Source organism: Periplaneta americana, chromosome 1 (assembly GCF_040183065.1).
Source record: "Periplaneta americana isolate PAMFEO1 chromosome 1, P.americana_PAMFEO1_priV1, whole genome shotgun sequence".
Taxonomy (NCBI): Eukaryota; Metazoa; Arthropoda; class Insecta; order Blattodea; family Blattidae; genus Periplaneta; species Periplaneta americana.
Genome location: NC_091117.1, coordinates 172717662 through 172742420, shown reverse-complemented (window position 1 = coordinate 172742420; position 24759 = coordinate 172717662). Strand labels below are relative to the sequence as shown.

Sequence of the window (24759 nt, the reverse complement as noted above, 5' to 3'; positions counted from 1 at the left end):
ACTTGACATTCTGTGTTGTGAAAAATAGTTACTGTACATATATAATTCCTTGTATTAGATTTAAATTCTTCTAATTTTTCATTTATTTTAATTACAGTTTGTAATAGCATGTACCGTACATGATACATACTTTTTTTTTCTGGGAAAATTTCGATTCTTTTGCAAATTCAGAAACTATTTGAGGTTGATCATATTTTGAACATACATTCACGAAAGATCCAAATGACTAGAACCTCTTATTTCCACGTCTGAGATCCAAGTTTGAATTCTGGCGAATTCAAGTGAAATTTCTGGTGGTTGAAGACTGTATTTGGGGCCACTTATACTTCTCTTGCTGTTATTCCACCAATTATCCATTATCTCATAATCATTGCCCTGTGACTAAACACTTAGTATAGCCAGCTAGCACTGCAGCTTAGATTCCGGCACATAAAGGGGTATTAATATCTGCCCAATCACTTCAGTTGGAAACAGAAGATAAATAAAAATACAGTTGACGAAAGCTCACATACTCCGGACACATTTTAATTATTATTTTTTTTTTTAATTTCAATGCCAGAATCTTGTCATTAGGTTTAACTAGCCTATAAACTCGCTAATTTTTCTGTAATGCATGTGAATTTTTCTTTCTTTTGTATCTTGCAAATTGGTACCTTATATAAAAATAATAATAAGAAATCTAATTATTGCTACACAATAGTCTCTGAGATCACATAATTACTAGTCATGCGTGTTCATAAGATACAAGCTAGGTGAAAGTAATGAAGGAAACCAAACTTTCCATGACTGCATTACTTTCACTTTGTTCTCATCCCAAGACCGCATCTTGAGTTAGTTCTGAAGTTCAAGGTTGAGCTGTTAGCATGTTTCCTGGAGCATCTTAAGTTGCAAGGTAATAGAGTTGTATTTGTCGTATGTATTTATATTTAATTTTAAAATTGTGATGTATAAATTGGAGTATTCTTCTAAAGTTATACAAAATAATTTATAATTTAGAGTGAAGAATGATTTATATTATCTTCATAAACTAAAAAATGTAGCTTAATAATATTGCAACATTTTCGAATTAATGTCTTTAAGATAATTATTTGTTTTCTTCACTATTTAAATGCAAAGGAAGGTTATTATGAGACGAATAGTTCTATTATTTACAAGTGAAGCATTGTGTTAATATTGCACTTGTGGATAAGACAGCATTGCTTGCACCTGGCGATGATTCAGAGATAATACATATTAATATTAATGACTTTTCGTGCATAATTAGCTCAAGATGTTTCTCTCTGTGGCCTTGTTTCATATGCATCTGTAGATAGATAAAGCAAAGTTAATCGTGAAATATTTGTGTGATTAACTTAATATGAACAGTAGGAGTGCTGCGTGTTTAAAAATTTTGAATGCATTAATATCTTACTTAGTTCATACTTGTGTAAGAAATGCGAATGAATTGAAATTGAGGCAAACGTTTTTGTGTTGGAATAGCATTTGTGTCTGTAATATTCCAGTATTTTTGTGAAATTATTCAACATATTAATGAATTTGCAAGAGCACAAAATTTTTAATAGTGGTTTTTGACTTATGAAGTTATGATACTGTGGTTGTGTTATTTTATTATTGTTTTTATCCATTTTTATTTGATCTCATTTCATCACACAAAATAGCACTGTGGTTGACTACATGATAGTAACAGTTTATAGGATCATTAAGAAATTACATCATCATCATCATCATCATCATCATCATCATCATCAGTTAATGCTACAACCCAGGGTAGGTTTTGGCCTCCTTAACAACAGCCTTCCATCTTACTGTGTCCTTCACCATGTTAGTCCATCCTCTCACTCCCATAATTTCAAGATTTTTGGATACCCCGTCCATCGACCTCAACTTTGTTCTACCCTTTCTCCTCCTGTTATATAGTCTCCCCTTTAACATTCCAATAGGAGTGCATCTTTCAGGCATCCTATTTGTATGTCCCAGCCATCTCAGCCTTTGAGCTTTTATAAATTTTACAACATCTTGACCTCCTGTCAGGTTAAGAAGTTTATTGTTGTGAGTGTATCTTCCATCCTTGACTGGGCCAAAGTTTCTACGCAGAATCTTCTGTTCAAAACTTCTTAAGGAGTTCTCTTCTTTCTTTGTAAATGTCCATGTCCCTGAACCAAAGGTAACTACAGGACGAACTAATTATAAACTTTAATCTTTGTCATCCTTGATAACAACTGGTTTTTAAACAGTGGAAGATTAGCGTAATAAGCCCAGTTTCCAGCCTGATTAAGAAATTACGTAAGAAATAAAATCTAATGTGATAAAATAGAAATATAAATAAATAATACATTGCTTGTTTACAAACTACAAATGCTTAGAGTGTGCAACTATTTTTAAAACGTTGTCTCCTATAAAAATAATTTAGAATCTATAGAAAGCTTTATAATAAGATGTTCATTTAAAAAGATCACATATGTTGCATTTTCAGTAAGTAAGAATTAGCACAATAGAACGCAACAGGTCACAGTCCTGGTCATTGTGCTCTCCTCCTGTAAATTCCATTCCATACCGTATCTTCGATAATAATGGAGTGGCAAATAAGATAATGCGTACTTTGTCGATTCTGAGTTTCCTTTTCATCAACAAATACACTCCCCCCCATCCTCCCGCCCCCCCTCCCCCGCAAAAGAAAATTACTTGCAATTTTTAAACCACTTTATATGTATATTCTTTTGTTGTTATTAAATTTCAAAATATGTCCTGTATTAAAATCAATATTTGTATATGAGAAGAGTAACCACAATTAAAAATTTTAGCATTTACAAAGTTTAATAGCTCTGTTGTTTGTTAATTACTAATAACTTGTTGATCATATGTAAGATATATACATACATATTAATTTCCGTGTCATGTTTATTATGTACAGCAACAATGAAAGCACGCTTGGAAGAAGAGAAGTTGTTCTTGATTCGGGAGCATGACCAGGATAGAGATGCTTATCAGAAGCTTTTGACAGACTACAATTCCTTGGAGCAGCGTAACGAAATTCTTGAAAAGGAAATAAATCGTCTTCAGAGGGGTGGATCTAATGCTTCTGGTCTCAAGAAAGGACACCAAAGAAGTCTCTCCAATGCCAGCACAGCCAGTGCTACATCTGAACTACCAGACGATGCAAGTTCTTATTTTTATTTCTCGATAAATTGTCAATACAATTTACATCTATATATTTTAGGAAGAGTGGGGGAAGGAAACAGAAAATTGAAATTAAAATAAATCTGTGCACATAACATTGAATATTTTTACATGACTTCAATTAACAGAATTTTTACATTTTCAATTTAGATGTTGCAATTTTATAGGTATATAAAGGATTTGAATTCGTAAATAGTATATTTTATGCTTATGACTTTGGTAATGTGTGAAACCCATCTCATTTGTTTCATTGTTTAGCCATGGTCTTAAATTGAGTCTAGAACTCATGTCTTCTTTAAGTCATATGTCACGAGAGTCAAAAACTGTCCAACATTCTGTGATGAAGTTTTTTATGTGTATTTATACATGTCATATCAAAATCACTTCTCTACCTTTGATAAATTGTCTAATAAAAAATAAATTGATTTAAAAAAAATGGTAAAATATCAGTATTTTAATCTAACACAAAATAAAAAAAAAAATATTATTTATTAAGAAATGTAGTTGAAAGTGCATAATATTGTAAACATGAGTTTCAGCAATAAAATAAAAGAGAGAGAACATGAAAAAGTTTGAGTTATGAGTGAAACGCTTCATCACCATTTTGAATTTAGAAAAAAAAATATAGCCTAAATAAGTTTTTTTTAAATCGTAAAAATATATTTTTTTTCATATAGCAGAAGGACAGTGTTTTACACATACACAATTTTCATTATTGTGCAAGATACAACGATAGCGGAAAAAAATGTTGGATATTTCCAAAAATTTTACTGCTGTAAGCTTGTACCTGACCTCTTAAAAAAGACAAATGTCGGGTTGGTTCCCATTTTTACTACGAACTTACATATAATGTTTTGCAAGATAATTCCTGCTGATTGTACATGGTTTGCACACATTCTGATGGAAGACAATAGTCCAATGTAACAACGTCTACAGTTGTGTACTAATGACCTCACAGTTAATGTGACTATAAATAAAATCAGTTAAAAATATTAGTTTTTAGTTGCATTTTTTATGACAATTATTCTGAGAATAACACTCCATTTCATAGAATGGAGTAAAATTTGCGTAATATTAATTTCAACGAAAACGTTTTTACCATCCTCCTCCTCCTCTTCCATCTCCTCCATTCTTATTCTTATCTCACCACCTTTTTCTGCTTTCGATTATTAGGCCCTGTTACCTGGATCAATTTAATGAAACCATGGCAAGAACACATTTTGTTAAAAGTTAAATTAACCGGTACCAGTACTTTAGAGCTTTAATCTACTCTTTACATAAAATATAATTGAATAGAAAATAATTTTGTTTACTTGTTTATTTATCTGTTATGAAACTGAAGTTTTGAAGCAATAAAAATGATTGGCATTAAATTTTGTTATAATTTGAATGTGTGTGTTATGATTTATGTGCAATTTATAATAATTATAGTTTTTTTTTTTCCTTTCATTATTATAAACTAAACTAATAAATTGTTTATATCTAGGATTACGGCTATGGATCAGTGAGGTCGACAGTCAGTGCCTCGTCATCAGGCAGCCACCAGAAGCTCGAAAACATAGACTGGAGCCAGCAACAAGGACGCAGATCTGAGACAGTGAGCCCTGAAGGACAGAAGCCTCCAGAAGAGGTTAGGACTTTTTTCGCTAAATTTTCTGCAGTTGAACATTAAAATTTATTACACTTTAACATAGAGAATGTTGAAGATACCAAACATGTTGTTTTATTTTATGTAGACAAATGTCAAGTATCTTTGATTTGTCATTATTGGTTATTGCGATAGTTACTCTACTGAAGACTTCAATGATTTTTGGAGAGACAAGTATATAAAACGAATATCGCTGAAAAATCGTTGATTCTAAGTGAGATTGAAATTGGAGCAAGAATTTGGCTTCTCATGGGGCTTGTTCTTTTAGAGAGACACCTATACAGTGTATGTATGTATTGTGAGTAATTTTACGGCTGTCGCCGTCTCCCGCTTCTCAACTTCCAGGTACTCCGGTTTTGCCAATCGCCCATTTGTAGACCCCTGCAGACCATATCTTCCTGAACCTCCTTGCTCCATTTTTTCATTGGCCTTTCTCTTCTCTTTTTTTCCGGGGGAGTCCAGTTGAAGACCTTATTAGGCCAGCGGTCGGCTGACATTCTCTGGAGATGCTCATACCATATCAGGCGTTTAGTTTCCACTGATTGTAAGATATCTCCTGATACCTGCATTATATTACGGACATCCTGATTCCTAATGTGGTCCATCCTCGAAATTTGACAACTACGGCACCAGTAATCCATTTCTAGAGCCAACAATTTCTTCTTCATTCTGTCTCTCATTTCCCAAGTTTCAGTACATATACTTTCTAATATAGTTTTATATATACTTGTCTTAGTTTTCCTTGTTACCTTGTCATTGCACAGGAGTGTATTTTATTGTCTTATGGCCCGCTTTCCTTGACCAATCTTATTATTAATATCTTCTTCACTTTTGGCCTGACTGTTGAGGGTAACACCCAAATATTTGAATGACCTATACAATACGAGTATTTTAACCTTAGTGTGAAATAAGGTTTCACTTATTGGATAATAAATAATAATGTTGTTGTAGTTGTTTTCTAATGCTCTAGATTTTGGATTTCATCCATTTTCCATCTAGCATCCCAATAGTACTTAGCTTTACCATTAATATATCTTATTTTCATTTGGCTCTCTCAATACATAAAATAACAGAACAGATTTTAGCTAATAAACGCTATTTCTTCTAATACGGTAATTAATATTGTGAAATGCTATTTTTTTAAAACATTTTTACTATAAATACAAAAAATTAATGCTATAATTTTCATACCTCTACTCATAAGACATCATGTTGATTTGCTTTTGTTTATGTAAAGAATAAAGGACCGGTAATGGAGAATAATAACCTTTATTACAGGTTATGTTGCATAAGTGTCATTGACGTTTTTAAATGCAGTACTTACGAAATGTAGGTGTCCTGTAAGACAAATTTAAGCTCTTTACTTAATCCTGTAACATGGTGAAGGGAGATTTTTTTTTTTTTTTTTTTTAACTACAGTGAGGTTATTCAAAATTTTGAACTGGAACATCTTAGTAACAGTTTGCACGCGGATTTTGGCTTCGGCAATCTTTCAGATTTTTTTTTCATATAGGTACATTGTGATTGTTGTTCCTCAACACGTATAGTACATTAAGTACATGTCATTGAGCAAGAGATAGTCTTCAACTCTAGGTTGAGAAATGTTTATATGATAGTAATAGGTATTTGAACTGTTGATTTTGATGTAAAGTGAACTGTTACCTAATGACAGAGATTTCACATTGTATCTTGAGTACTCCTATAAAGAGTACGAGTTGTGGAGAGAGTGGAAGGATCTAGTCTAAACTGATGTTTTCCATTTATTCTCTAATGTTTTCTATATTTGAAAATGTGACATTTTTGTTATAAAATTTCAGTTACGACATAGAATATAAAAAATTTAATTTATCAAGTGTTTGTGTGCACTTTCACTCCACTTTTGAAAATAAAGTAAGCTGTTTGAAATTCCAAAGAAAGTAGGCCGTTAAGAAAATGTGTTTTATCTGAAGGCCATGTATTGTATAATTTTTCATTCTTTTCAACAATAAGTATTACGTAATTGCTTGTGTATTTCATAATAATTTAAAATTTGCTATAAGTTATCATTATGTTTTCTTCTGGAATGTGTCTCAGCTTTTGTAATGTCGTGTAAAATAGCGTGGATTTCAAAATACGTGAGTGTGATATTAATATCGCAATTTTTTTAATGTTCCACTTTTCTATTGATTCAATTTTTTATGTAATATGAAGATTCTAGGCTAACAGTAAGTTTCAAAGTTTGATTTTGCAGAATTTTAATTTTCATTACCGTAAATCTTTCACTGTTTTCTAGATTGATGTTGGTTTGGTACTGAAGCTGCAACAGAAACTGAAAGATGTTGAAAAGGAAAGAAACAGACTCCAGAAGAGAGTAGAGTATTTGGAGAAAGAAGATAGTCCAAGTGACGATGCATCAAGGACTCATGACAGATACAAGGTAAAATTTAATCCTGAATTTATTTTAGATTGGAATAATTCAACTTGTAACAGTGCACCTGACACATTCAGTATTGTATAGTGCATTAAATGTTCTGAATTTTTTTCCGGAACAAATGTATTTTAGAGGCCACCCATCATTATAGTGCACAAAAAAATATCAACAGAAATAGCAGTTGATCAGTAATCAGTATTCAATAAGCGTAAGTGCTACCAAAGCAAATGAATTAAATAATACATTTTTCATTTCTCGTATTGTATTTTTGGTCCAGGAAAAGTACTTTTTTTTACACAAACACTCTTATTTTTGCGATTGTTTTTGTAAAAAAAATAAAGAGAGAATGAGAGAGTGGTCCCTATAATACATCTGTTTCATTCCGGACTTACAAACTATTTTACTTTGACACATGAACTGGTATGTAAATTTTCAATATGATTCCCTTCGAGATCAAATCCAGAGTTTGTTGAGAATCAATTTATTTTAGAATACAGTAGAACCTCTAATGATTCCATCTGATATCAACAAGATGGGGCTCCTCATTATGCTGTCCTGTATGGCAATACCTGAATGAAGTCTTTCCTAATAGATGGGTCAGAAGAAGAGGATTTGTAGAGTGGCCTGCAAGATCGCCGGTTCTTTCCCCTTTTGATTACTTTCTGTGGGGTTATTTGAAATTTAAGGTATTTGCTATGAAGCCTGCTGATATTGATGAGTTGAAAAGAATACAAGTGAGTGCAGAGATATACCACCAGCAGTCATTGAAAATGTTAAACAGGAATTTGTTCAGAGTCTTTCACATTACCAGATCGTAAATGGGCAACATTTTGAACATTTAATTAATTGAACATTTGCTTAGAAGAACTGTAACACATTTATTTTAACTATTTATTTTGTTACCATAGCAACGTTTATTGTATAAAACAATTGAGACGGTAGCCGGTAAAAGGGCTCATAAGCAAAAGTTACGTTTCTAGAAAACAAAGATTGAAAGATTTATTTTTATGTAATTTTTTGCGATTTGAATGCACTTTTATCAAGATAACAATTTGGTTACTGTTACAATAATAACACTATCTACAAGTTTTTGTTAAATAATGCATTTATATATTTTATTGGGGCATTTTATAGGTCCTTTTTCCAGAGAACAAGTTTATTTTATCAAAATACTTTCAATATGATTATATTTTAGCAGAAATTAATCAGCAGCATTGAACAGCACACATTACAGAGGTTTACAGCTTCATAATCATATTATATTTCTTACATATATCATAGTTACGTCATAAATTGTACCGAATACGTAAAAATCAAGAATATCTGTTGGGTACGGAATACAGATTACAGGTTATTTAGTATTAGTCTAGAATGGATTCACACTTACTTAAAACTTTATGTTCAGAGTGCAGTTTACACTTTAGTGCACATCCTGGATGGACTCACACTCACTTTGAGGATCATCTTCACTGATGTTTGCTGAGTTCCACAACTACGCAAGGGTGCATAGGTTCATTCAATTAGTTATCCTGCCCTCTCTTTACAAGATATTGAAACGAAACTACGTAAGCAAGCAGATTTTAAAACGGAGAATCGAATTAAACTTACTTACAAATGGCTTTTAAGGAACCCAAAGGTTCATTGCCGCCCTCGCATAAGCCCGCCATCGGTCCCTATCCTGTGCAAGATTAATCCAGTCTCTATCATCATATTCCACCTCCCTCAAATCCATTTTAATATCCTCCCATCTACGTCTCGGCTTCCTTAAAGATCTTTTTCCCTCCGGTCTCCCAACTAACACTCTATATGCATTTCTGGATTCACCCATACGTGCTACATGCCCTGCCCATCTCAAACGTCTGGATTTAATGTTCCTAATTATGTCAGGTGAAGAATACAATGCGTGCAGTTCTGTGTTGTGTAACTTTCTCCATTCTCCTGCAACTTCATCCCGCTTAGCCCCAAATATTTTCCTAAGGCAGGGAAACTAGTCAAACAAATTCTGTATCACTATTAATATTTTAAAAGATCCTTGGTTAGCTATCTATTCAGCACTCTTTTCCACCTCGGACTACAGAGGAACATGCTTCAGCAAAAGCCCACTAGAAAATATCTTAAGTCCTTGAAGTGTTTGTTGCACAGCATTTCTAAATATTTTACAGTTTTCATAAAAAGTTACTTCAGTTTCTCCCACATTTTCTTTCTTAACTAAACCTTCTTCATTTTTCGGAGAAGAGGGACATTTGAAGTTCATATTCTACTAAAGGAGGACATTTTGGCATCCTGCCAGACTCACAGAAGATGGAAGGACAAACATCCCCAAAGCAGGACTGTCCTGCCGGAGGGACAGGGAAATGACGATAATGAATCATTTAAACTTATGTTATAGTGACAAAAAAATGTAGCATTATGCAAACCTATATTTCAGAAACATGGATTATATACAGAAAGTGATCTAAGTAGACTACAGATGTGAGAGTTTCTCATGGGATATAATACACAGGGACAAAGACCAAATAAGTAAAGGCCACATTAAGAGCACTCTAAATATAGGAAAAATAACAACAAATTTAGAAAACAATAGGCTCAAATGGTTCAGACACACAAAAAGAAATGGGAAATGCAAGATTACCAAAGAGAATTTAAATCTAAAGGTAAAAGGAAAGTGCGCAAGAGGAAGACTTCGGGAAAGATGTATAGATCAAATTAAAAGAAACCTTCAGAAATGGGAATATGAATGGGAAGAAATATACAAAGGGAAATAGTGGAAAGATTGGAGGCATATTTGGAATCTACTTCCTGAAAGGAGGACATGATAAGAGGAGGAGGTTGAGGATGATAATATTGACAATCAGTGACACCAATAAGATTAAATGCTGTTTTAAAATTTTAATTTTAGTGACATGGTATTTGGTTCAAATATCATATAGTAATGCATTACTAAACTTAATGCAGGCTGGGCAAAATACTGACATCCAAGTATTTCAAATACAAATACAAAATACTTCAAATAATTGTATTTGAAATACAAATACAAAATACTTTAAAAAAATTAACCAAAATACATTTGTATTTCAAATACTCGATAAAATATATAGGCCTATAGAAATAAGAATATTACTGAAAATCTAAAATATTATATTAACATTAAAAGTATTTTTACCTCGAAGTTTTATATAAACACTGTAACTGAACATTCTTCCTTTTCCCAGTCAGCAATGAAATTATGCTACATATGAATAATTACTGCTCCCTTTGAAAACAACCAGTTCCTCAAATGTTCATAAGATAAGGATCCCCTTGCTGGTGAATGAATAAATCCTGCAAAACAGAACAGTCTTTCTACAGGCGTAGAGGAACACAAACTTGTATTATATTTATAAAAGCTTGTTTCACTGTTGGGTAATTCTCTAGAGTGCAATTTGCCATTGAAGAATTGTATGAGCTCATACTTCGCAGCAGACAAGTTCTTTTCTTTTTCCTTTTCAAAGTCTGTTTTACTTGAGTTGAAGACATAAAAATTGTTTTCATTGTCTGAACTGACCAAAGATGTAGCAGACAACTGCTCAGCTGATTTCACAACACATATTCTGTGTCCTCTTCTTATCACTTAGTGAGGAAATGTCAGGTAGCCATCTCATCTTCAATGATGGGTGGAGCAAGCTGCCAAAATAGCTCACTTTTCTTCTGGGATCAGATCAAACATAACTTTAAATCTTGATGAAAGTGAACTTATTAGGATTGGAGTTACTTGGAATAGATGGCGTAGATTACTAGGTAACAGAATATGTAATCTGGTTTTAAGGGAAATTAATGTGGACAAAAGTTGGCCGCAATAGCACGTCTTCTCATTTGCATTAAATTAAGGGCTACGGCAATGAGTTTCAGAACTGCACAATATTCTTCAAGGTACTGAAACTCAACATCTTTGAAGGTTGGCAATCCCAGTTTTTCACATATACTGTTTATATCATGTTTGAATTGCAATATTTGAGAGATTGAGTCATAAAGAGAATTCCATCGAGTTGGGCAAGGAAACTTTAATTAATATTTCAAGACATCTGATATAATTTCTGAGGATTTGGGTCCCCTAGACGCATTCCATAATGCTAAACATTTAGCAAGTGTTGGGTGATGGATCTTTGATGCTGTTGGAGATTTCTTCATGGCATTAAGGAAATCAGTTGTGGCAAGAAAACTAAGTGTATGGCTAACACATCTGAAATGGGTAGGCAAATAAGACAAAAATTCATTCTTCAAATTGAAATCCAAAACTTGAACAAGAAGAAGAAAAAAATATTTTGAGTATTTGAAATACAAAATACAAAATACATCAATTTTATGTATTTAAATACAAAATACTTTCGAAAATCCTTACAAATTACAAAATACAAATGTATTTCAAATACTGCCCAGCCCTGACTTAATGTAATAAACATTTTCTTTCAGTGTTACAACTTACTATGACGAATGTATTAGATTAGATAAGATTATCAGTTTGAGTTATCTATAATTTGGGTAACAGAATTCCTGTGTACCTTTCGTTTATAATGAGTGAAGGAATAATGTAACACATCAGTTCAAGAGTTAGCAATGTTTTCATTGAGGTGGCGGTACAGTTGCAGGAGCTGGAGATGGAGAATGACAAATTGAAGACGGACCTGGCAGCTCTTAGAACAGTCACGGCAGATGGAGTCATAGGAGGACAGGAACTTCTCAGTAAGTTCCATAATATCTGTCTTGAGTTTTGTATATATTATATACCATTATAACTTCCAAGGAAGAAATAGTATATTACAATACAAGGTTGGCAAGTGCTTTTTATAAAATCGAGGAATAGTTTAAAAACGACCAGAGCGAGTTTTTCAGTTTCTGAGATTTTGTAATGCGCTTCACAAACATGTATTGTTCAACATTTTTTGCACGATCATATTTTTAAAATTGCAAATACAATATATTTTGCATTGAAAATTTAGAGGAATATGTGACCTGTTGCGTGAAAAGGGACCTAAAGTCGGGAAAGTAAATTTTACAGGAGAACAAAATAACTAATTTGCAGTGTAAAAACTGCATTTCTATGTTTTGACATCTTGCGCTACCTGTAGGCTTTTTTACATACTAAACTAGGACGTAGTTTTACACAGTGCTTCTTAAATTCCTAAATCTTTCTTATAGTTGCTAAGAAAACAAGTGAAAACTTTAATTTGCATTTTTTTCGAAAAGTACATAATGTAATATCAATATTCAGTAAGTAATATATTAAGAACTATGACATCTAGAACCATGATTTTTTTTTTAAATGCTCAGTATTTCATCCTCTTTTTGGGGGGGGAGGGGGAAATCCGACATTAGGTCCCATTTCCTGCAACTAGTCACATATTATTCCAGTCTTCGCAAAACTGCACTGTAATGGTAACTAAGTAACAATAAGTGCACTATAATGGGTCTATTTCAGTTTAGTTTTATGTTATGAAGAATGGTTTCCCTAGCAGCAGGTTTTTCTGTGTAGTAATTCTGATTTTCAAGGTCTAACAACAATAGCTATAAATACAACAAAAAACACGATCGTGCAAAAAACAATATTTTGCCACAAAATATTTCGTAATTTATTTCAAATCTGCTTACAATTGTTATTTTAAGATTTCCAAATTGTTGGTACTGTGTTGTGAGACAGAAAATATATATATGAATATGAAATTAATGGAATTTCATTACATTGAGGATATTGTTAAACATGTAACTATAGAATTTGGTAAATTGTTGAAAATTTAGGTTTGGTTTTTATTGTGTGTATACAACGTGGCATTTAACTTCTATAACAATGTTCTTAAATGTTGAGCGTAAATATTAATTAGGAATATTTAAATGACATTAAGATTTATTTGCTTCCACTAAATCTTCACATTTTGCAATTTTTTTACTGGTGCAACTTCTGTAGGTTTGGAATGGCATTTTCTGTTAGGTATGTTGGTGCTATTCCATTCCAGTCAAGCCAACAGAAACTGAGTAATAAGTTACTCTGGCAACAGGTTTATAGCACTTCTATATGAAATGAGGAGCACTTTTTCATTTCTTGGTTGCATTTGCTATCGTACATCTACAGTGTTTCCTAGATAAAAAATTGTCTTAAATACAACGGTTTTTGAAAGCCTGGATCTTCTTATCATCATCTTCCCATTCTGCTTCCTTGTATTTTACCAGAGTATCTTTACTTTCTTATCTCGGAAGTTCTCTATAGCCCAGCTATTTCTTTTCGTCTTTCTTTAGGTTTACTGTAACATTTTTATATATTGCTCTTTTTTGGCCCTTTCTTGTTATAATTATATTCATTTCATTCTTTACTCTTCTAATTTTGTTGCTGTCTTCAAGTTACTGTTTTACATTTTGGCCTGGAGGCCTGGAATTAAACCTTAATCATGTCATTATGGAGCCATAGTGACATGGTTAAGCTTTAATTCCTAAAATATATTATCACACCATAAGTTCATATGCTTACTTCAGGATTTTCCTTTCTTTTGTGTTCTAGCTTATTTTCTTTTCTATGTATACCATGTCTTAATTTCATTCATCACATCTGGATTTATCATTGCTTTATTTTAGATTTATCTTCTTTAATCCTGCTCGTTGCCAACATCCAGGGTTTACTCAGCCTCCTGTTAAAAATCGTGAAACAGCGAATGCCAGTAGGGGAAGTTATCCCCACCCTCGCCACTCGACACCTCGCTTGTGTTCTCTCTCTCTCTCTCTCTCTCTCTACTATCTGCCCCGCTTCGGTGGATCACTGTCTACCGCCTCGCATGTATTTCATATTTTACAACACAACACAATACAACCAAATTGATGTGGGATGCCCTTGATGTGCATTAGACAACGTTTGGATCTCGAACTAACACATACTTTGAATAAAACAACACTGGTGGATCACTGCCTACTGCATCGCACGTATTTCATATTTACGTTTCATATATAAGTTTTTTCCTCGAACTAACACATACTTTGAATAAAACAACACTCACCTGTTAACTTTGCACTGTCCTTGAAGTAACACAATAATCACCAGAGCTTCGTTTGCCGTAATCAGGACCTGCCACGTGATGGCTCATCACAACACGTCGTTCTGTCTGTACTCGTAGCTGGACATGGACACAATGAAGCTCTACCAGCGCGCGTTAACACTTATGCCACCCCCGCAGTCAACCCACAGTAAATTCACAAGCCCGCTATTCGGTCATTGTCCTGAACATAAATAGATTCATTTTCCCTTCTACCACCAACTCACCTTGGCAGCCGAGAGGTCTAAAGCGTGACCAAAAAGCGTGCATGCGTGCATGTGTTTCGATAGGAACATACAAGACAGGACAAAGTTCCTCTTTTGCTTCGTAGATGCCGCATTCACTCTTTTTGTTCCACTTTCCTCCACTAGATGTCACCCCCACCCTAAACCCCCTATTTCCACTCTTTCCCGCTAGAGTGTGTGGTGAGCTTGTAGGGGAAAAGTTGAAAGGGGTCGTGGGCGGAGCTTAGCGTTCGCTGTTTTACGATTTGCCCAAATTGAGTATAGAGTCTTTGCCAGGGATGAAAAGGTCACCACCTCATTCTAAACGACATTTCATACAAGTTGAGAGGATGTGAAGGCATTTCTTTCCCCTTCTACTTGCCCCGAGTCAGTCAGTGACAGATATGGTAGCTGTTACCTTTTACACCTGCACCCCCAAACTATAAACACGAGAAAATAAAATATTAATAAAGTAGATAAGTAAATATAAAATACAGCGCTGGCCTTCTATGCCCAAGGTTGCGGGTTCGATCCCGGACCGGGTCGATGGCATTTAAGTGTGCTTAAATGCGACAGGCTCATGTCAGTAGATTTACTGGCATGTAAAAGAACTCCTATGGGACAAAATTCCAGCACATCCGGCGACGCTGATATAATCTCTGCAGTTGCGAGCGTCGTTAAATAAAACATAACATTTATAAAATACAGCCATATAGATGTTTGACAATTACATGTTTGAGTATATTTTAGTGCCACTCTAACAATATTTTCAACTAATAATTAATTAAATTAAGGAATGTTAGTTTGTATTATGAAGTCAAGGGGGAGTGACACAGTGCAGATTGTCCCGTTGTGTATGTTGTAGACTAGCAACTAGCGGTGAAGAAAACATTATCTTCTGCTGTCAGTAGCTTTTTAATGTGCCAGTTGATTTGAACAGCAATAAAAATGAAGTACAAATGCAAATGCTTAGTGTAGACTTTCGAAATATAGATTACTGGTACAAATTTTAAATAATGAAATTTGTCACTGTGTTGAAAGTCAATTAGTCGAACGTTTGTGAGATGGACAGTAGCATCTTCTCCTTCACTGATGGTAGAGAATGTGAGTAGAGGGGAAAGGCCTATCAATCAAACTGAAATGGGGATTAGTGCCAAGGCCATGAAGGCAAGGAGCTCTATTTCCGTGCTTCCCATACCCATTCAAATCCTCTAAAGAGAAAATCTTCATCTTCACCTTAATCCTGACTCTAGATTTAAGATAGTTTTTTTCTTGCTTAGAGAAACCTTGCTCTTAGATGACTGTATTCTTACACATTGATTATCAGAATTTGTGAATAGATGATTAAACATTTTGATTGCATCTATATCTTAAAATTATCAAGGAAATACTGTATAACTTAAGCCACCTGCATTTTCTCGTGATTTAATCACGTTGTTAAATATTTTAATTCATTTAATAACTATTGTACTGCCCTTATTATTGTATGCGATGTTTCCTTTCCACTTGCAGATAAAGTTACCTTCACATGAAGGAAATTAAAAAAATAAACTCGCTTTTCCTCGTTACTATATGTCAGATCCTTTGTTGTCTGTTGAATAAGTATGGGCAGAGGAGCTGTAGATTGAACTTTTTCCATTGCTTGTAGTAAGAAAAAAAACTTGTTGGGGTCGTTATGAACTGTTAAATCTGTTTAACTGAAGATTTATATTTAAGCTGTTTGTAACGACCCCAACAAGTAGGAATCCTCTTCTCATCCTACTTTTTGTCACCTGAACACCCAGGTAGAGCTAATCTCGAAACGTGATTTCCTTTTTTCGTTATCAGTAATGGAAATAGTCCAATCTACACTTGTTCTCAACAATTCGTCATTGCTTTCTCCCTCTTTTAAATCAAGTATGGGCACATTCCATATGCATGTGCACGGAAATATTTCGGCATATGCAATTTTTTTCATGTAACTAAAAGAAAGTGCTTTTCTTGCTAAACATATAGCTTCAAGAAGTTTGTATTTTTTACTTCATCGTTATCTTCCATAAATACAAATAGTAATTTCAGAATATTGTCTACTTACTTTTATAAATAAAAATGTATTGTATTTCAGTGTAGAAAATAATTGTGACGTGAAATTCAGAAGGTAACCTGAACTTCACTAAATATAGGCTATTTCTGTTTTTGACTGGAACAAATTAGAAAAAAAAAATTGATAGAGATCACATTGTTAGATGTTCATTTCAAAATGCAGACTTTTACTGTTACCTTATTAAATATCTGTAGCATGGCTCGCAACTCTGAATTTTTAAGTATAGGAAGCAGGAAATAAAATATATTATGATAGTGTGAGGAAAATTTTCAATGAGTGATAGCATCAGATTATAATTATTCTTTTTTATTAATGATAAAGTAACAGTTATTATTAATTATTTTAGTATTTTATTTATATGAAACATAAGGTGGCATATACTTTTTTTCTTAGAATTATTTCGTTGGAATTAAAGTGCAGGGAGTTTCTTCTTCCTCTGTGTTTCGTCCATTCAGAATTTCTTTTAATACATATAATTCGAAGAGTGTAATTATTTGTACAGTAATATGCAATTTGATTTTGTAATTTAATTATTTTCAAGAAAGAATTAATTTCTAAAATAGTGAACTCGGAATAAAATGACGTGGAATAAAGAACTCTTTACCTTCTGATTGCTTGTCATGAAGTAAGCTATTGCATTTACATATCAGTGCTGCCAGACTGGCATGTTTTATGAGTCATGATGATGTTGCTTACCCTGAAGTTAGTATTAGTTGTATAGCTCAACTTTGTTACTTGCTTTGCACTGTTACATAAGTACAGGGTGCAAACGATATAAACTGCCAAAATTATAGATGGTACATATCTATCTACTGAACAAAATGTATTGTGAAATTTAATTATTTCTTATAATTTTACTTTTAATTTGTGAAATACCACGTTGTTAAGATTGGTAGTAGTCTAATGTTTACATTTCGACTGAACATGAATGCAATTGCCAATGACCTTGCGCTCAACACAGCAGAGTATAGGTCTAAAGACTGCTTCAGTATATGTATCGAGCAACGTAAATAATTACTGTCTATTCTCATTTTTTTTTAAAAGTTAGATTCACAAAACACATTTTTTCTGAAAAAACCTTGACACTTACAGGAAAACATTATTTGATTTTTTCCTTCAGTTATTTATCTATGTATGTACTTATTCACACTGCAAATAATAATGACAATTGATAATAAATACAATTGAATCAGTCGGAGCTAAAAGGAACTAAATCAAAATATGCAATTTTTTTGGTTATGCAACCATTTCAACAACGGATGTCATGTGCATCGAACGGTGGATGAAGGAACTAAGTCAGACTTTCAAATGTTCTTTGGTCTTCTATAACATAAAAATATTAATATAGTGGAATGTGTTTTGCTTTTCCTGAAAAGTTGTGAAAAGTGACTTAGTTCATTTTAGCTCTGACTGATTCAATTAATAAAAAATTCAATTATTAATAATAATAATAATAATAATAATAATAATAATAATAATAATAATAACAACAGGGAGCATCCTAAATTAAATGAAGCATGATCACTTAAAATAACATTTAAAGTAAATCTAATTTGTATCTTAACCCTAAGTTCGAACTAAAACCCACGAATATATCGTCACCTGAATGCAAGAACTAGGTAACTCAATGTTTCCTATTTTGAGATATGGCCTATTTACTTATTTATTGTACTAAGGAATATGTCTCGTTTTCTTTTACTTATTTTTTACATTGGAAAACAGATGTCGCTGGTATCGTTCGATCAGTTACCTGGTTCTTGCATTACATTTTTATCGATTTTTGATATGCACTAACAGAGATAACTAAAAAACGCAAATTTCGAGTTATCTACTTCTTGCATTCATATGACGATATGATGTTCATACCTGCACAAGTACCTTTCAGCAGTACACTCGTTTTGCTGACAACTCACTCACTGCACTGGAACTACGACACATTTCACTGATTCCATTCAGATTTCACTAACACCTCAAAAACATTTCACTGTTCAAATACTTTGCACTGCCAATATAAACTATGAAACTTCACTGACACAACACACTTCACTGACACAACACACTTCTTCACTAATACAACACTTCAAATAACAAAATATCAATTACACCCTTTAAATAGTGTGTATACTATACTACCATCTATTATTTAAAGTCCTTAAGCCTATTTTTAAATACATTTTTGGTTATTCGTAAAGCCTTTAGTAAGTCTACAGGTAAAGCATTCCAGTCCCTGATAGTACAATTAAGAAAAGAAAACTTTTTCAGTGTCCGTCCTCTGTCTTCTTTCCCTCAATTTATATGAGTAGTCGTTCCTTGAAGAGTAATCTATGTTCTACTACCAGTGTTTTTGGTAGTTCATATCGTTTACATCCTGTATAGTTCTTCAAAATGTGTAAGTAATTTTCAGTTTAGGAAAATATATGTATGAGGGATGCTCAGAAAGTATCCAGCCATTTTCAATATCTTGAGAAGACTTGCGCGGCTTTGTATGTAAATCAAGTTTGGCTGTCATTTGGAAAACATGTCATCCATGGAAAACTATTAGAGTGATTAGGAGAACTTCTGGGGATGATTCAATGAGTGAAGCCCAAATAAAATTATGGTATCAGTGCTTCAAAAATGGCCAGGAATCCGTTTAAACTTAAAGCAATCCATGCTCTGGAAAGCCTTCAACAAACATAACACCCAAAAATGTTGACCATGTGCAGACTGCAATCCTCAGAAATGAGCGATTGAAAGTGCGGGAATTAGAAGAAGACATGGGGATTCTGTGGACTATTATTTCAAAGATTTTGGCGGAGGGTCTTGGCATGAAATGCTTTCCGTGTCTCCTGTTATAAGAACAGAAAGAATTTCATAGTGAAGTTGCACACGACTTGCTTGAAACTCCTAACAATGACCTAGATTTTCTCTAAATGGTCGTTCACACTTGGGATATAATCACATGTCTACAATGATCATCCTGAAACTTTTGTCAGTCTTCCCAATGGAGGTGTTCTGATCTCCACACCTGAAGAAGGTGCAGAAAAGTCGGAAAGAAATGTCAAGGTCATGTTGAAGGTCTTTTATCACAAAGATGATATCCATCACGATTACACTCTTTGAGACTAGACAAAGAATTACTACAGCGAAGTTCTTGGCATCTGAGAGATGCGGTAAGAAAAAATGGCTGGAGCTGTAGGCAAATTTTAAGTATATTTTGGCAACATCGCATTATCAAAGTCTGTCAGCCCCATACAGCCAACATTTTGTTCCCTGTGACGTCTGATTTTTCTCAACGCTAAAATTGCCGTTGAAAGGGAGGAGATTGCAAACCATGAAATAGGTTAATTAAACTGCAACTAGGCAAATGAAAGCAATTGTGAAAGAAAATTTTGCAGAGTATTTTGGAAAGTGAATGGGATACTGGAAGGAAACATTGCTGTGGGTAAGCTACTTCCTTCCCCCTCCACCTTCTAAATATTAAATGGCTGGATACTCTCCTGACAGACCTCATACAGGTTGAATCTTGTACAGTATAATTTTCTGGTTTTGAGTGTTAATTGCTAAAATAAATCTCTATGAAGGAATTTAACTGTTAATACAATTATATTTTCACTAGTGAATGTTACAGCTTAATTTAAAAAATAATTTTAAATGTTTGTGTGTAATTTATACTTTAATGTATCAGTCCTGCAGAGAACTGATTCTTTTCCAGTTGCATTTGCTACATGCAGTAAATATGTGATCTTAAACTTCGTAGAATAGAATATCAGAGAAGTAAAAATAAGCACGTTTTTGTTTATATAATACATTACCGGTACCTAATGTATGATCAAATGGAGAATAAGTAGTTATTTGTAACAGACTAGTGAAAACATAATTTTTGTGGGTATTAAATATTAAAACTGAAGAGAAAGATGACTTATATTGAATTGCATGGCATGCTAGTTGTCTTGGATTGTTATTTTAGTTTATGACAAAAGTACTTCAGTTTTGGATCTGGAAATCTGTAGTTGAAGCCTACAGTATTTCTGGAAATATGTCCAATTTTCGGTAGCAAACTCAATTATGTCAGATTACTGTTTTGTAAATGAAATTATGTAAATAATACTCATACAAAAGGTGTAGAAATCCCATGAACATTCGATATTTAAATCTGTCCTTATATTCTTTTGTTTGTATTTAATATTTTCGAGTCTTAATCTCTTAAACTTCGAAATGAGAAACTAACAGATTTATATAAAATGAATGAGTTCCATTATTTTGGTTTGAGTTTGTTCGAGTGTATACAAAATTTTGAGCAGTCTAAATGATAACATTAAAATCAACGTTTCTCGCAGTGAAAAAGTCTTCAATCCTGTTTTCTAAATTTTCAAAATGTTCTTTAGTTTTTATGTAATAAATACTGATTGTATACTATTTATGTATGTTTGAATATTTTCAGAACAACTGGAAGCATCTCAGGTGGAGTTGGATCGTCGCAGAGATGAATGCATCCAACTGCGAAGTGTATTGGCCAATCAGACAAAAGGACTTAATAGTCTTGCCAGCAACAACTACAGCAGCCATGTTGATATTATTAATGAAGATGGAGAGTTGGTATTGGCATTTGAGGCTCAGAAGAAAATCAATAGGTGAGTGAACGTTGGTTATATTTGTAAAACCAATATTATGAATGAAATCAGATTTTGGATTATTTATTTCTTAATTTTGAATTGCATATTTATTGTAATATGTAACTCAATGAGTGGGAAATCTCTGGGATGAACGGTTCCTAAAAACAAGCAGAAACCTTCATACGAGGATTATTTCGTAAGTCAACTATTTTTTTCCCTTCCGAAAATGCGTCAAGAATGAAAGTTTAATACGTAGGTACGTTTGAAAGTCTGTGGCATGTTCTTAATGTTGCCATCAGATATGGTATGGATGTAGGCAATACGGATGGGGGAGAGCTGAATGTGCGCATATTGAAAGCAACCTTTTTCTGCGACATATACATTCATTCATTTGACCAGCCTCATGGTCTAGTGGTCAGAGCTTCTGGCTATAGTTCATGAGGTCCCGGGTTCGATTCCCGGTTAGAGCACAGGAATTTTTCTTTAAAGGGGATTATTCCTGTGTTCGTCCATGGTCTGGAATTTAGGTTAAGTTTAGATTTAAAGACCTCTCCTGGCACCTCATTATCATAATCATCCTATCACATCATCGGGGTAATGTAACTCCGCCTTCCAGGCGCCCTAACCTCAGAAGTGGGTTACAACTAAGCCATGGCCAGGAGAGAAGACCAGAAATGTCGAAAAGACAACCTGGTGGCATTGGATTAAAAAAAAAAATATTCATTCATTTCATTCATTTATTTTATTCCACAGATTTACATGAGCAATGAAGCTTTAAGATATGGAACAAGTCAAAATTTTACAATATTACAATTACAATTTTTACAAATTTTTACAGTTTTACAATTTAGTAATTTTCTACAATTTTTACAATTTTGTGCAATTTTTTTACAATATTTTGACGAGATGTAGTGAGATGAGGTGAGGTCCGAGGATTCGCCAAAATATTACCCGGCATTTGCCTTTTGGTTGGGGAAAACCTCGGAAAAACCTAACCAGGTAATTAAATCAAAGGGGGGTAATCAAATCAAAGGGGTTGATGCCGAGGACTCGCCATAGACCATCCGGCTTCAGTCCCATGCCTGTGCACGATACAGACATGAAACTACAAATAAAACACAGCAGTGCATAATACAATTACATAACTACGTACGAATACAAACTGTAAACTGATAAAAAACCTTCAAAATAGTCCCCCAGGTTGTCCATAATTCGTTGCCACTGATTGAAAAGCCAGTGAATATACCAGTAGCATGTGTTTTGCAAATCTCTGCCACTTCTCATTGAAGTGCTGTTAAAATGTCCTCTGTCTATTTGCAAAGCATTTCACATGTAACTGCTTCTTCACTTTCGAAATCACGTCGATCATGAGGGCTTGAGTTCAGAAGAATAGGGAAGGTAAGACTTCCCACCCTATATGCCGTAAAAGATGCCAAACAATGTCAGCTGTGTAAGCTATTGAGCTGTAACATTATCATGTACGACATTATTAAGCAGTTCTGCACATACTTCTGCCAAATTATACAACGCAGTTGTTAGCCTGTAGCAGAAAAGACTTGTAATAATGCACATTCACATTGTGCCTCTCACGAACTGGATAACACACTTGGTTGGTGTATTTTGTCAAACCTTGTGTTTTTGTGTGACTGGATGACGTCGTTCAGAGGACTGTTATTTAATATAGGTCTGAAAAACAGGGTTCGTCTTAGGCAATCATTTAAGAAATGTGGCATTAGTAATGCACTGGATGGTACAGAGGACAATTTGTTGCATGAGGACTCGGATTCTGATTTAGAAGAAGAAATTTCATTTGCTTCGCCATGTATGGTTCATGAGTGTTGGGGCACACTCTCATTTTTGTACTGAAATTGAAACATTGCTAATGCATTCATTTTGAATCTTGCGTACACCACTTTTAACACTTGAATATAATTAATTGATGAACTAGTGGACTTACTCGTGTTAAATATGTAATATTTGTCCGGCTTACAGCTGTTTCAGTGCTTCACGCACCATCATCAGAGCCAGGGTAGGCTCTGATGATGGTGCGTGAAGCACTGAAACAGCTGTAAGTCGGACAAATATTACATATTTAACACGAGTAAGTCCACTAGTTCATCAATTAATTATAATGCATTCAGTTTACCTCGGCTTAGAATCTCCTAACTCTGTTAAATCTTTAAAGACTTCTTTTATTTAATGCATTTTAGCATCTCTGTTTCTGAGAGAACATTTGAGGTTATTTTTGAAGAGTCTTGATGGCTTTGATTTTGGCTTCAAAATCTTTATTTGTAAATTATTAAAATGTTGTCATAAGTTTTCAGGTATGACAAGTAGATTCTTAGCGAAAGCAAAGCTAGACTTGATTGCATTTATTGTTATGTTACTTGCTAAGTTTTAAGTTGAACTTAATTGAATAAAGTATTTTTAATTTGAATTTGGTTAATATGTAATTTGGCTACATAAATTTGTTTTCTAGTAGCCTGACAGAACCTGATGCAAGAAAAACGTAGTTTTCTTATCATAAAATGTTTCACAGATTTTCTGAAAAAAATTCTTATTTTTATGAACATTGTTTATAACATGACTTTTGGAATTTAATTTGATTTTAATGGATCCCTTCTTCTGTTTTATTTCCCCATTACACGAAGTATAAATATGTGGATACTGTCCTTGGAATTAAGCAACATATAAAATGGAATATTTTCGTTTGTTGTGTCATTATACAGGCAGCTGGAAGACGAGCTCCAGGCAGAGAAAACTCGATGGCAGGCTGAGCGTGATGAATTTATGCAGGAGATCGAAAGGTTAAAGGAAGATAATGATCGTCAGCAGAAGCTTCTTTCTGTTAATTTGACCAAGAGCCCACAGTCTCAAACAGAGGCATTCATGCAGCATGAAATTACACGCCTGACGTCAGAAAATCTTGTATGTATATGTAACTATATAACCAGAAAACATTTAATAGTAGTTCAATTTTAATGTAGTTTTTCTAGCTACAAATTGTTACCTGGAAAATTGTTTTCTTCCTCACCATTCCCATCCTTACTTTTCACTTTCTCAGTCCCTCCACTCAACTTTCCTTTATGTTGTCCTCTCTGCCCTGTCTTTGTTGTATTTTTCTTTCTCTTGTTTTTGCACGAAACTTTCCCTTATTTTTCCTCGATGTTTTTTTTTTCCCTTGCTTTTGCCCATTGTTCTCTTTCCCTTGTTTTGCTCATTGTTATTTCACTTGCTTTTCCCAAGTTCTCTTTTCTCTCGCCTTTGTTTATTGCTCTCCCTTCCATTGCCTTTACTCGTTGCTCTCCCTTCTTTTGCCTTTACTCGTTGCCCTCTTTTCTCTTGCCTTTACTCGTTGCTTACCCTTCCCTTGCCTTTGCTCATTGCTCTCCTTTCCTTTGCCTTTGCTCTCCCTTCTCTTGCCTTTGCTTGTTACTCTTCCTTTCCTTGCCTTTGGTCGTTGTTCTCCCTTCTCTTCCCTATGCCTGTTGCTCTCCCTTCCCTTGCCTATGCCTGTTGCTTTCCCTTCCCTTGCCTTCCCTTCCCTTCCCTTTGCTCGTTGCTCTCCCT

General features: G+C 33.9%; 1 protein-coding gene across 2 annotated transcripts in view; it reads left to right on the top strand.

Annotated features, from left to right (window-relative positions):
• Window positions 1-24759, top strand: part of didum (dilute class unconventional myosin) — a 190211-nt gene that overhangs the window by 148192 nt on the left and 17260 nt on the right. For both annotated transcript variants that reach the window (XM_069832090.1, XM_069832089.1), the window contains exons 19-24: window positions 2912-3156; window positions 4664-4807; window positions 7098-7241; window positions 11855-11954; window positions 21018-21207; window positions 23919-24117. In XM_069832090.1, the coding sequence (XP_069688191.1) occupies window positions 2912-3156; window positions 4664-4807; window positions 7098-7241; window positions 11855-11954; window positions 21018-21207; window positions 23919-24117 (1022 nt within the window). The remainder of the gene's footprint in view (window positions 1-2911; window positions 3157-4663; window positions 4808-7097; window positions 7242-11854; window positions 11955-21017; window positions 21208-23918; window positions 24118-24759) is intronic.